General features: G+C 38.1%; 1 protein-coding gene across 3 annotated transcripts in view; it reads left to right on the forward strand.

Moving 5' to 3' along the window:
* The window catches only part of atg7 (ATG7 autophagy related 7 homolog (S. cerevisiae)), a 202,107-nt gene that overhangs the window by 18,806 nt on the left and 170,471 nt on the right, over positions 1 to 12,830 (forward strand). For all 3 annotated transcript variants that reach the window (XM_061938552.2, XM_061938536.2, XM_061938544.2), the window contains exons 8-10: positions 2,974 to 3,062; positions 7,036 to 7,157; positions 12,576 to 12,666. In XM_061938552.2, coding sequence (XP_061794536.2) covers positions 2,974 to 3,062; positions 7,036 to 7,157; positions 12,576 to 12,666 — 302 coding nt within the window. The remainder of the gene's footprint in view (positions 1 to 2,973; positions 3,063 to 7,035; positions 7,158 to 12,575; positions 12,667 to 12,830) is intronic.

Consider the following 12,830-nt stretch of genomic DNA (forward strand, 5'->3'; position numbering starts at 1 on the left):
ATAAGCCGGAGTTCTTTGAACGCAGATTTCTTGCCGGGACATATGGTACAATACAATTGACAAGATAGGACGGAGCTAGACCGTGCAGTATTTTATACGTAAGTAGTAAAACCTTAAAGTCACATCTTAAGTGCACAGGAAGCCAGTGCAGGTGAGCCAGTATAGGCGTAATATGATCAAACTTTCTTGTTCTTGTCAAAAGTCTAGCAGCCGCATTTTGTACCAATTGTAATCTTTTAATGCTAGACATAGGGAGACCCGAAAATAATACGTTACAGTAGTCGAGACGAGACGTAACGAACGCATGAATAATGATCTCAGCGTCGCTAGTAGATAAAATAGAACAAATTTTAGTGATATTACGGAGATGAAAGAAGGCCGTTTTAGTAACACTCTTAATGTGTGATTCAAAGGAGAGAGTTGGGTCGAAGATAATATCCAGATTCTTTACTGATTCGCCTTGTGTAATTGTTTGGTTGTCAAATGTTAAGGTGGTATTATTAAATAAATGTCGGTGTTTAGCAGGACCGATAATCAGCATTTCCGTTTTCTTGGCGTTGAGTTGCAAGAAGTTAGCGGACATCCATTGTTTAATTTCATTAAGACACGCCTCCAGCTGACTACAATCCGGCGTGTTGGTCAGCTTCAGGGGCATGTAGAGTTGGGTGTCATCAGCATAACAATGAAAGCTAACACCGTATTTGCGTAAGATGTCGCCTAGCGGCAGCATGTAGCTACTAAAGAGTGCAGGGCCAAGAACCGAACCCTGAGGAACTCCGCACGTTACCTTAACATAGTCCGAGGTCGCATTATTATGGGAGACGCACTGCATCCTGTCAGTAAGATAAGAGTTAAACCACGACAAGGCTAAGTCTGACATACCAATTCGTGTTTTGATACGCTCTAATAAAATGTTATGATCGACGGTATCGAAAGCAGCGCTAAGATCAAGAAGCAGCAACATAGATGACGCATCAGAATCCATCGTTAGCAGTAGATCATTAGTCATTTTTGCGAGGGCTGTCTCCGTAGAGTGATTTGCCCTGAAACCGGATTGAAAAGGTTCACAGAGATTGTTAGACACTAAGTGTTCATTTAGCTGCTGTGCGACAATTTTTTCGAGGATTTTCGAAATAAAGGGAAGGTGGGACACCGGTCGGTAGTTTACCATGAGGTCAGGATCAAGGTTAGGTCTTTTGAGCAGAGGATGAATAACCGCTTTCTTGAAACAGCCCTTTTTAAGTGTAAAATAAATATTAAAAGACGATTGCAACATAAACACAATAAAAAAAAACAAGTCTTAACTTAAATAACATGTAACGTGAATGTCATTTTATTTTTAGGTTTTTTACCATCTAAGCACACACATACAAATCACTCTTTTAATGTTAGTACATTACTTTTTTATTTGAATTTCAAATAATGTTTTATACATTTTTTGTCTATAATTTTGTAATGTAGTTGTACCAGGAAGACAGATTTTTTATTATCTGTCACATAATAGAAATGTACCCCGCCTACCACCCGAATGCAGCTGAGATAGGCTCCAGCGACCCCCCGTGACCACAAAAACGGACAAGCGGTAGAAAATGGATGGATAATAGAAATGTATACCGTATTTTTCGGAGTATAAGTTGCTCCGGAGTATAAGTCGCACCGGCCGAAAATGCATAATAAAGAAAGAAAAAAACATATATAAGTCGCATTTTTTGGGGAAATTTATTTGATAAAACCCAACACCAAGAATAGACATTTGAAAGGCAATTTAAAATAAATAAAGAATAGTGAACAACAGGCTGAACAAGTGTACGTTATATGAGGCATAAATAACCAACTGAGAACGTGCCTGGTATGTTAACGTAACATATTATGGTAAGAGTCATTCAAATAACTATAACATATAGAACATGCTATACGTCTACCAAACAATCTGTCACTCCTAATCGCTAAATCCCATGAAATCTTATACGTCTAGTCTCTTTCGTGAATGAGCTAAATAATATTATTTGATATTTTACGGTAATGTGTTAATCATTTCACACATAAGTCGCTCCTGAGTATAAGTCGCACCCCCGGCCAAACTATAAAAAAAACTGCGACTTATAGTCCGAAAAATACGGTAATAATAATAATGCAGTTTACTTATAAGGCGCCTTTCTGGGCACTCAAGGACACCGTACAAAATCAAAACAATAAAATCAATTGGGTAAAAACAACAACAAAGATCGATAAGATTTACAGTAAATAAGCAGTCAGGAATAGGTGTGTTTTGAGCCTTGATTTAAAGAGGAATATCTTTAAATCAACAAGCTCTAAAATACACAAATATAAACTGACAGGTCCGAACCATATGTGATCCAAAAGACAAAATGTAAATTGTTGTATTGTATTTCATACCAGCCCAGCCTTTATATTCAATACTACCCTATTACAATAAATACAAAAAATGACATTAAAAATGAATATAAACAATATACAGTATAATACATTTAAATATATTTTCCTCTTAAAATGTGTCTCTAATTACAAATGGTCCTACTTAAGGACATACAAGATGTGTCACTGGGCTGACTTTCTTCCTTAGCTCATGTTATCCCAAATACAAGCGTATACATCTTATTTTGTATTTACTATTATGGTGTAAATACTGAAGGAGAGCCCTGGAGCAAAAAAATAATTTCTGGCATACTGCTCCTACAGTGGGCCTGGCTTAGATTTTACCACATCCCTCGCCTAAAGCATGTGTGAAGAATTAGTGAAGAATGCACTACCACCTGATAAGTCCGAAAGAGATGATACAATATTATCTGCTCACAGATGCTACCTGGTGGTTGTTTGAGCACACCGCAGCTAGTCCCGATTAATACCACTCCTTAAGGCTTCAGTCACATGCAGGATTCTCACAGGAATGAGGCAAAAATACAACTTAACCTACTGTATGTTCATAGGATTAATGCTGTCCATGTCTTCTAGGTCACTGTGGGCGTGTATGATCCGTGTACTCTGTCTCAACATCCAGGATGGCCTTTGAGAAATCTACTGGTTCTCTTAGCTAACCAGTGGTAAGCACCTTTAATTGTGTGTGTGCGTGGGTGGGTGTGTGTGCGTGTATAGATTGTTTTGGTTTGAATGTCTTTGTCTCTTATGACTTTCTTGTTTTGTGTGCTTATCGTCATCAGTACAATGGAATCAATCATGTCAAATTCTTACATAAGTCCACAAAAACTTGTTTGGGGGTGTAATTGTCATCAGCAGATTTTTCTGGCATTTCATCAAAATAATAGGGTATTGTAATACAAAACCCAAAACCAGTGAAGTTGGCATGTTGTGTAATTCGTAAATAAAAACAGAATGCAATTATTTGCAAATCCTTTTCAACTTATATTCAATGCAAATGCAAAGACAAGATATTTAATGTTCGAACTGAGAAACGCTTTTTTTTTTTTTTGCAAAAAATCATTAACTTAGAATTTAATGGCAGCAACACATTGCAACAAAGTAGGCACAGGGGCATTTTTACCACTGTGTTACATGGCCTTTCCTTTTAACAACACTCAGTAAACGTTTGGGAACTGAGGAGACACATTTTTGAAGCTTTTCAGGTGGAATTCTTTCCCATTCTTGCTTGATGTACAGCTTAAGTTGTGCAACAGTCCGGCGTCTCCGTTGTGGTATTTTAGGAGACAGGTCTGGACTACAGGCAGGCCAGTCTAGTACCCGCACTCTTTTACTATGAAGCCACGCTGTTGTAACACGTGGCTTGGCATTGTCTTGCTGAAATAAGCAGGGGCGTCCATGATGACGTTGCTTGGATGGCAACATTTGTTGCTCCTAAACCTGTATGTACCTTTCAGCATTAATGGTGCCTTCACAGATGTGTAAGTTACCCATGCCTTGGGCACTAATACACCCCCATACCATCACAGATGCTGGCTTTTCAACTTTGCGCCAATAACAATCTGGATGGTTCTTTTCCTCTTTGTTCTGGAGGACACGACGTCCACAGTTTCCAAAAACAATTTGAAATGTGGACTCATCAGACCACAGAGCACTTTTCCATCTTAGATGAGCTCGGGCCCAACGAGGCTGGCGGCGTTTGTGGGTGTTGTTGATAAATGGCTTTCGCTTTGCATAGTAGAGTTTTAACTTACACTCACAGATGTAGCGACGAACTGTAGTTACTGACAGTGGTTTTCTGAAGTGTTCCTGAGCCCATGTGGTGATATTCTTTACACACTGATGTCGCTTTTTGATGCAGTACCGCCTGAGGGATCGAAGGTCCATAATATCGTCGCTTACGTGCAGTGATTTCTCCAGATTCTCTGAACCTTTTGATGATATTATGGACCGTAGATGGTGAAATCCCTAAATTCCTGGCAATAGCTCGTTGAGAAATATTGTTCTTAAACTGTTGGACAATTTGCTAATGCATTAGTTCACAAAGTGGTGACCCTCGCCCCATCCTTGTTTGTGAATGACTGAGCATTCCATGGAAGCTGCTTTTATACCCAATCATGGCACCCACCTGTTCCCAATTAGCCCGTTCACCTGTGGGATGTTCCAAATAAGTGGTTGATGAGCATTCCTCAACTTTCTCAGTCTTTTTTGCCACTTGTGCCAGCTTTTTTGAAACATGTTGCCGGCATCCAATTCCAAATGAGCTAATATTTGCAGAAGATAACAACGTTTTCCAGTTTGAACATTAAATATCTTGTCTTTGCAGTCTATTCATTTGAATATAAGTTGAAAAGGATTTGCAAATTATTGTATTCTCTTTTTATTTACGATTTACACAATGTGCCAACTTCACTGGTTTTGGGGTTTGTAAAAAGCCATAGAACAGAAAATGGAATTCTGCTCTGGCGGCTCAGCACAATACGGCTGAAGCGGCAAAAGGTCGACATCAGTAATAAAGGAAGAAGAATGTACTCCGCAAAGTTGCCTGTGTTTTAGTAATATTGTGAAGAGACTCACCCGCCAGGCACACATATAGCTACAGTCGGCTTATTCACGGCTCTGCAATTGTTCCTCCGCCTTTTAGCCGATTACTTTCTCTGCTTTAAATTGTAGATAGTTTTTTTTTTAAATATTGACTCAAATAGAATGTGTTTTCCCCACCGGCGCTAACTGCCGGGGGGGAAAAGCCCTGCAGCTATAAAACCAGGGACAGGTGCTGTCTCAGTTGACTCAATATTTTCCAGAAGTGAGACATACAATGTTATCTATTAATGTGCAAAATTTAATTTAAAATGTGTTTAAAAATTGTCAAAGGCCTACTTTAGAATTTAAAATATCAAAAATAGGATATTTTTTTTAAGCTTTTAATTGTTGTTTCCTGGTGATCAGTAAATTGCCTCAGTGAGTGTGTGGCACACTCACTTGCTGTACTCACTACTGTAATACTGGGTGACTATTTAAAATTCACTGCAGTGGTTGACAGCTGCTGTATGACACAGGCTCCAAATTACGGTACTTAAAAAAAAACAAAAAAACTAGAGATGTCTGATAATATCGGACTGCCGATATTATCGGCCGATAAATACTTTAAAATGTAATTTTGGAAATTATCAGTATCTGTTTCAAAATTATCGGTATCGGTTTCAAAAAGTAAAATTTATGACCTTTTAAAACGCCGCTGTGTACACGGACGTAAGGAGAAGTACAGAGCATCAATAAACCTTAAAGGCACTTCCTTTGCGTGCCGGCCCAGTCACACAATATCTACTGCTTTTCACACACACAAGTGAATGCAATGCATACTTGATCAATAGTCATACAGGTCACACTGAGGGTGGCCGTATAAACAACTTTAACACTGTTACAAATATGCGCCACACTGTGAACCCACACCAAACAAGAATGACAAACACATTTCGGGAGAACACAACATAAACACAACAGAACAAATACCCAGAACCCCTTGCAGCACTAACTCTTCCGGGACGATACAATATACACTTCCCCCCCCCACCTCAACCTCCTCATGCTCTCTCAGGGAGAGCATGCCCCAAATTCCAAGCTGCTGTTTTGAGGCATGTTAAAAAAAATAATGCACTTTGTGACTTCAATAATAAATATGGCAGTGCCATGTTGGCATTTTTTTTCCATAACTTGAGTTGATTTATTTTGGAAAACCTTGTTGTATTGTTTAATGCATCCAGCGGGGCATCACAACAAAATTAGGCATAATAATGTGTTAATTCCACGACTGTATATATCGGTATCGGTTGATATCGGTAATTAAGAGTTGGACAATATCGGAATATCAAATATCGGCAAAAAAGACATTATCGGACATCCCTAACTAAAAAATATATATATATATACCTGTTAAAAGGAACGTTCAAATGCGGATTAATCAGTTGTGGTTTTTCATCTAATTAAGTCTGATCTGATTTTGGCAATATATTTTGGACAGCTTGGTAGCACTGCAGATTCCCAAATGTCAAGTTTACCCGGTTGTGACGGGTTACAGAAGCAAACATGGTAATATGCAAGACATTTGTCCTCTCAACGGGAAATTTGTGTTAAGAAATCATGACGGAACAGTCAACCAACAATAATGTATTAGTCACACTGGGCAAGAAGCAGTTTTGTATACGCCGAAACATTTTCACCTTAAAATAGCATTTTATGAATTGTCACAGCAGGCCAATGATGCTTCACCAACATTCTTTCCACTTTATAGATCATTTGACCATCATGCATTTGGTTATAAAACACTAAGCTGTGATGGACGCTGTTGTTTTTCATGTTACAAATGCTAGACTCCCAGGCACTTTTTATCCAAAACAAACCTCATCCATTTTGTGCGTGTTCCCCGCCGTTAAACATAAACTGTTGACGCTGGCAATGAGAGAAATGCATTCAGTTTTTTTTTTCCCAAGGAGTTTTGATTGTGAACGCAGCCTTTCACAACCTTATTAGGGGAAATGTGTTGCTGTGTGAACTTGTTTGCATCATGCTGTGGTGACAATGACACATCACACTTTGGAAGCTGCTCAAATGTGTTTTTTCTCTGTTTTTGTGTTTTAGGGGCTCTATGGTGGACACTGTGGAGGTGCTATGTTTCAGAGACAGAACCCTGCAGGGAATCCGCTCCATTCAGCATAGCATCATTTTTCAGGTCAAACTACCTGAACTCCCCACTGACTCAAGTAATGTTTTTTGTTGTTGTTGACTTTTTATACAATTTTACTAGGGATGTTGCGATCAGAGTTTTCTCTGCTGATTCTGATCATCCATGAGGGAGATCGACTAATACCGATCACATATACTGTACTAACTAGGGATGTCCGATAATGGCTTTTTGCCGATATTCCGATATTGTCCAACTCTTTAATTACCGATACCGATATCAACCGATACCGATATCAACAGATATATGCAGTCGTGGAATGAACACATTATTATCATCAATCAATCAATGTTTATTTATATAGCCCTAAATCACAAGTGTCTCAAAGGGCTGCACAAGCCACAACGACATCCTCGGTACAGAGCCCACATAAGGGCAAGGAAAAACTCACCCCAGTGGGACGTCGATGTGAATGACTATGAGAAACCTTGGAGAGGACCGCATATGTGGGTAACCCCCCGCCCTCTAGGGAAGACTGAATGCAATGGATGTCGAGTGGGTCTGACATAATATTGTGAGAGTCCAGTCCATAGTGGATCCAACATAATAGTGAGAGTCCAGTCCATAGTGGGGCCAGCAGGAAACCATCCCGAGCGGAGACGGGTCAGCAGCGCAGGGATGTTCCCAACCGATGCACAGGCGAGCGGTCCACCCCGGGTCCAGACTCTGGACAGCCTGCACTTCATCCATGGCCACCGGACCTGTGTGTCTCCCCCTCCACAAGGGAGAGGGGGGAACAGAGGAGAAAGGAAAAGAAACGGCAGATCAACTGGTCGAAAAAAGGGGGGCTATTTAAAGGCTAGAGTATACAAATAAGTTTTAAGATGGGTGTTAAATGCTTCTACTGAGGTAGCATCTCTAACTGTTACTGCACTGTTGCCTAATTTGGACAACCAGGTATGGTGAAGGTAAGGTACTTTTAAAAAATAATAATAAAATAAGATAAATAAATTAAAAACATTTTCTTGAATAAAAAAGAAAGTAAAACAATATAAAAAACAGTTACATAGAAACTAGTAATTAATTAAAATTAGTAAAATTAACTGTTAAAGGTTAGTACTATTAGTGGACCAGCAGCACGCACAATCATGTGTGCTTACGGACTGTATCCCTTGCAGACTGTATTGATATATATTGATATATAATGTAGGAACCAGAATATTAATTACAGAAAGAAACAACCCTTTTGTGTGAATGAGTGCGAATGGGGGAGGGAGGTTTTTTGGGTTGGTGCACTAATTGTAAGAGTATCTTGTGTTTTTTATGTTGATTTAATAAAAAAACAAACAAACAAAAAACGATACCGATAATAAAAAAACGATATCGATAATTTCCGATATTACATTTTAACGCATTTATCGGCCGATAATATCGGCCTGCCGATATTATTGGACATCCCTAGTACTAACTGTCAATTTTTCCATTTATTAATGGTGAGTGCTATTCACAATTTAATAATATCAACACAATATTTAAACTAGTTTCCTTGTTTTCTTTTATTACATGCATACAGTACAACAAAGTCAATAGTGCACGGTAACTAAATAAAAGCAAAAACTACTTACTGCTCCTTTAAATTATTTTCCCTCAAAAGTTCACCTGTGTCCAGAGAATTATTCCCGGAGTTTGTAAATATTTACAAAAACAACAACAAAAATGATTGTGAGAAAATAAGAATATCGATCTAACCACTTTAATTGAGTCAAAAATATTAAAGTTCGGTGATTTGGTAAAATTGCAAACAGCTAAAATGATGTACAAAGCAAACTATAACCTGCTACCAAAGAATGTACAACAATTCTTCTCAACTAAAGAGGAGAAATATAACCTTAGAGGAAAAAATAATTTAAAACATTTGTATGCACGATCAACACTTAGAACCTTTAGCATATCAGTATGTGGAATTAAATTATGGAATGGATTAAGTAAAGAAGTTAAACATTGTACTGATATGATCCAGTTTAAGAGGTTGTTCAAAATAATAGTGCTTACAAAGTACAAAGAAGAAGAATTATGAGAAATACTTTCAACCTTATTGAAAATAAGATATTCTTCATCTCAGTATGTTAATAATGACTGAATTAATTAATTACATATTACAAAACTGTTGTGTATACTAATTCACAGATGTTATTTTATTATATAAAAAGGTCAGTAAATGATTCTATATATTTATAAACGCTGTGAAGTGGGAAAGGGGTAGGATTAAATAAGCTTTGCTTCTTCCTACTCCTTTTCGGACATGATGTAAAGTGAAATGATACGAAATTGTGTGATGTATTATACTGTAAGTGTGTTCATGTTCGAAATAAACTAAAGAAAGAATTATTGAGCATATACAGGGTTCGTACGGGTGCTTAAAAACCTTGAAAATGCTTGGATTTTAATGGTGTTTTCAAGGTTTGAAAAATGCTTGAATTTTGGGTGAAGTGCTTGTAAATGATTGGAAATGTTCATCATATTTCGCGACAGTCTGACTCAATAGGCTAATTATAAAATGGAAAAAAATTCAATAAGTTTCGTTAAAAATGAAAGCTACACGCTTGATCTGTTGGCTTTGCACGAGCCCTTACATTAGGTTGTTGTCATGCCAGAGCCGTATATACGGCTCTGTGTCGCCCCCAAGAGGACAGTGGTGCATCGGTCCATCATGCCGGGAGTTTGTCGTTTTAATGAACATTGGATGGAAAATGACAAATACAAACTTTGGATAAAACGTGGACCAGATCCACGTGTAGCCTGCTGCAAAGTATGCAAAAATAAAATCCAGCTTTCCGCAATGGGAGAGTCTGCTCTCTCGAGTCATATGAAAGGTAAACCACAGAGATTATTAGCCCTACAAGTTAACTAACGTTAGCTAAAGTTTTGTTTTCTAACCTTTTGGTACATGCTAGACCTAAACTGTGAGATCAGCGCTAGATGACATGTTAATTACAGACAGTTATTATGAGCTATGAAAGGAAAAAAGCGAGCGTTTCTCAATGATAAATTATAATGTTAAGAACTTCCCTCAACTAAAAATCGATTTGTTATCATAGCCACAGTTATAAGGCTCGATATGCTTAATGAAAGGTGACTGAGGTGTTGTGAAACAAACAAAATATTTTCCTTTCATTTGTTATCCTTATATTAATGTGGAGCAGTTTTGTTAATAATTGAGGGAAATTGACATTTTGAGGATGCGTGTACTTATATCACATTATGCAGTTTACAAGCACAAATACGGTGTGAATCAATCCGTGCTGTTCGATGTCATTGAGTGCTGTAAGTAAGAAAAAGAACAAGAAATTTGAAAAACAACACAAATGGAGACACGTTTGCAAACACCAATGACCTTGAATAGTCTACAGAAACACTGCTTCATTTTCTATTCCCCATTCAGTTAATGATAACTGCTGCTTCAATGTTAGGCTTAGGTTTTAGCAGATTTTCCTTATTTTTCCTACAGACAGCATTTGGTGACCTCAAACAACAAGGCTATGGATTGATTCACACTTGCTTTCACCTTTTGAAGGGTACTGGAAAAACTGGAAAATTGATCTTGAAAGTCCTTAAGTGCTTGAATCTGGCTATGGAAAAGGTGTACGAACACTGCATATAGTACTTTTATTATCAGCACCACCAATTTATGGATGGATCCGCCATCTTCTTACGTGGCGTTTACTGGTTGCGACAGGCACCACACGATTCGATTCCTGGGGGGTAACGATTCAATTCAGAATCGATTCTCGATTCAAAACGATTCTCGATTCAAAATCAATACTTTTTAATAACATTGGGTGCCAATTCAATGATTAGCGACATTCCTCCATAATATAGATAAACAGCTCTGATGCATGTCTATTTTACTCAAAAGTAAACTGGTTTTGTTTAATAAAATTCTGCCCAAACATTTAATAAAGTCAAATACAAATAAGACAACAAGAGTATCCCACACTTCTATTTTCTAAAGTAAAATTGTACAGCAGATATGGGCACCAACATCAACAATATGATTTGCCTGAATGGCTGGACAGGACAGATTAAAAACAAAAATAACAATAAATACATATGTAAATGTTTTCATTTGTATTTTTTAAATCCATCCATCCATCCATTTTCTACCGCTTATTCCCTTTGGAGTCGCGGGGGGCGCTGGAGCCTATCTCAGCTACATTCGGGCGGAAGGCGGGATACACCCTGGACAATTCGCCACCTCATCGCAGAGTCGCCACCTCATCGCAGTTTTTCAGTATTTTTTAAATCAATTTTGGATTTTTATGAATTGATTAGGAATTTTTACAAATAAGAATCGCGATTAATTCAAAAATCAAAAAAACATTTTGACACCCCTATTATTTACCGTATTTTTCGGACTATAAGTCGCAGTTTTGTTTCATAGTTTGGCCGGGGGTGCGACTTATACTCAGGAGCGACTTATGTGTGAAATTTTTAACACATTACCGTAAAATAGCAAATAATATTCTTTAGCTCATTCACGTAAGAGACTAGACTTATAAGATTTCATGGGATTTAGCGATTAGGAGTGACAGATTGTTTGGTAAACGTATAGCATGTTCTATATGTTATAGTTATTTGAATGACTCTTACCATAATATGTTACGTTAACATACCAGGCACGTTCTCAGTTGGTTATTTATGCCTCATATAATGTACACTTATTCAGCCTTCCATCCATCCATCTTCTTCCGCTTATCCAAGGTCGGGTCGCGGGGGCAGCAGCCTAAGCAGGGAAGCCCAGACTTCCCTCTCCCCAGCCACTTCGTCCAGCTCCTCCCGGTGGATCCCGAGGCGTTCCCAGGCCAGCCGGGAGACATAGTCTTCCCAACGTGTCCTTATTCAGCCTGTTGTTCACTATTCTTTATTTATTTTAAATTGCCTTTCAAATGTCTATTCTTGGTCTTGGGTTTTATCAAATACATATCCCCAAAAAATGCGACTTATACTCCAGTTCGACTTATATGTGTTTTTCCTTCTTTATTATGCATTTTCGGCCGGTGCGACTTATACTCCAGAGCGACTTATACTCCGAAATATATGCTTATTCCACCTTTATGTGAACCACCTATCATGCTGAAACTTGATATGTGTTGAATAAGGGATGAAGGCTAATGAAATGATAATGGCGAGGTGGAGATCTGGGAAGATTGTTCATTGAGTTAGGATAATTGGTTACTCTCTATGCAAAAGCGATTTATTTAGCTGGTAATAGAAAATTGGACTCATAAGGCTGCTTGGAACAGGAATTAGCCAATTATCTTCAGCCTTGTTTTTTGAGAAACCGCCTCATAAAAGGAGAAATGGCTTATATTACCATTTTATACTGTAGATTCATTTGATGAAAGTCCAGTTCGGATTTGCCGTCATAAATACATTTGCACAATTTAGTCCTTTGTATTGTAATTTTTTTTACCACTTTTTTTGTTTTTGTTCACAGCATGTCCAAAGAGCGTTGGCTGGGAAAAGAACCCCAAGGGGGCCATGGGACCCAGAATGGTCAATCTCAGTGAATGTATGGACCCTAAAAGGTAACAGATTAAACTTAAATAAAGAATAGCAGTTAGGGGTGTAATGGTACATTATAGTTACTGCGAGGTACATTCCTCAGTTTTGAGGTCACAGTCAAGTTATTTTCTAGTACAGTAATGGAACAAATGAAAAACATGAAACTGTCTAGCTATTACGTACCGGT

The sequence above is a fragment of the Nerophis lumbriciformis genome, linkage group LG03 (assembly GCF_033978685.3).
Source record: "Nerophis lumbriciformis linkage group LG03, RoL_Nlum_v2.1, whole genome shotgun sequence".
In the NCBI taxonomy this organism is placed as follows: Eukaryota; Metazoa; Chordata; class Actinopteri; order Syngnathiformes; family Syngnathidae; genus Nerophis; species Nerophis lumbriciformis.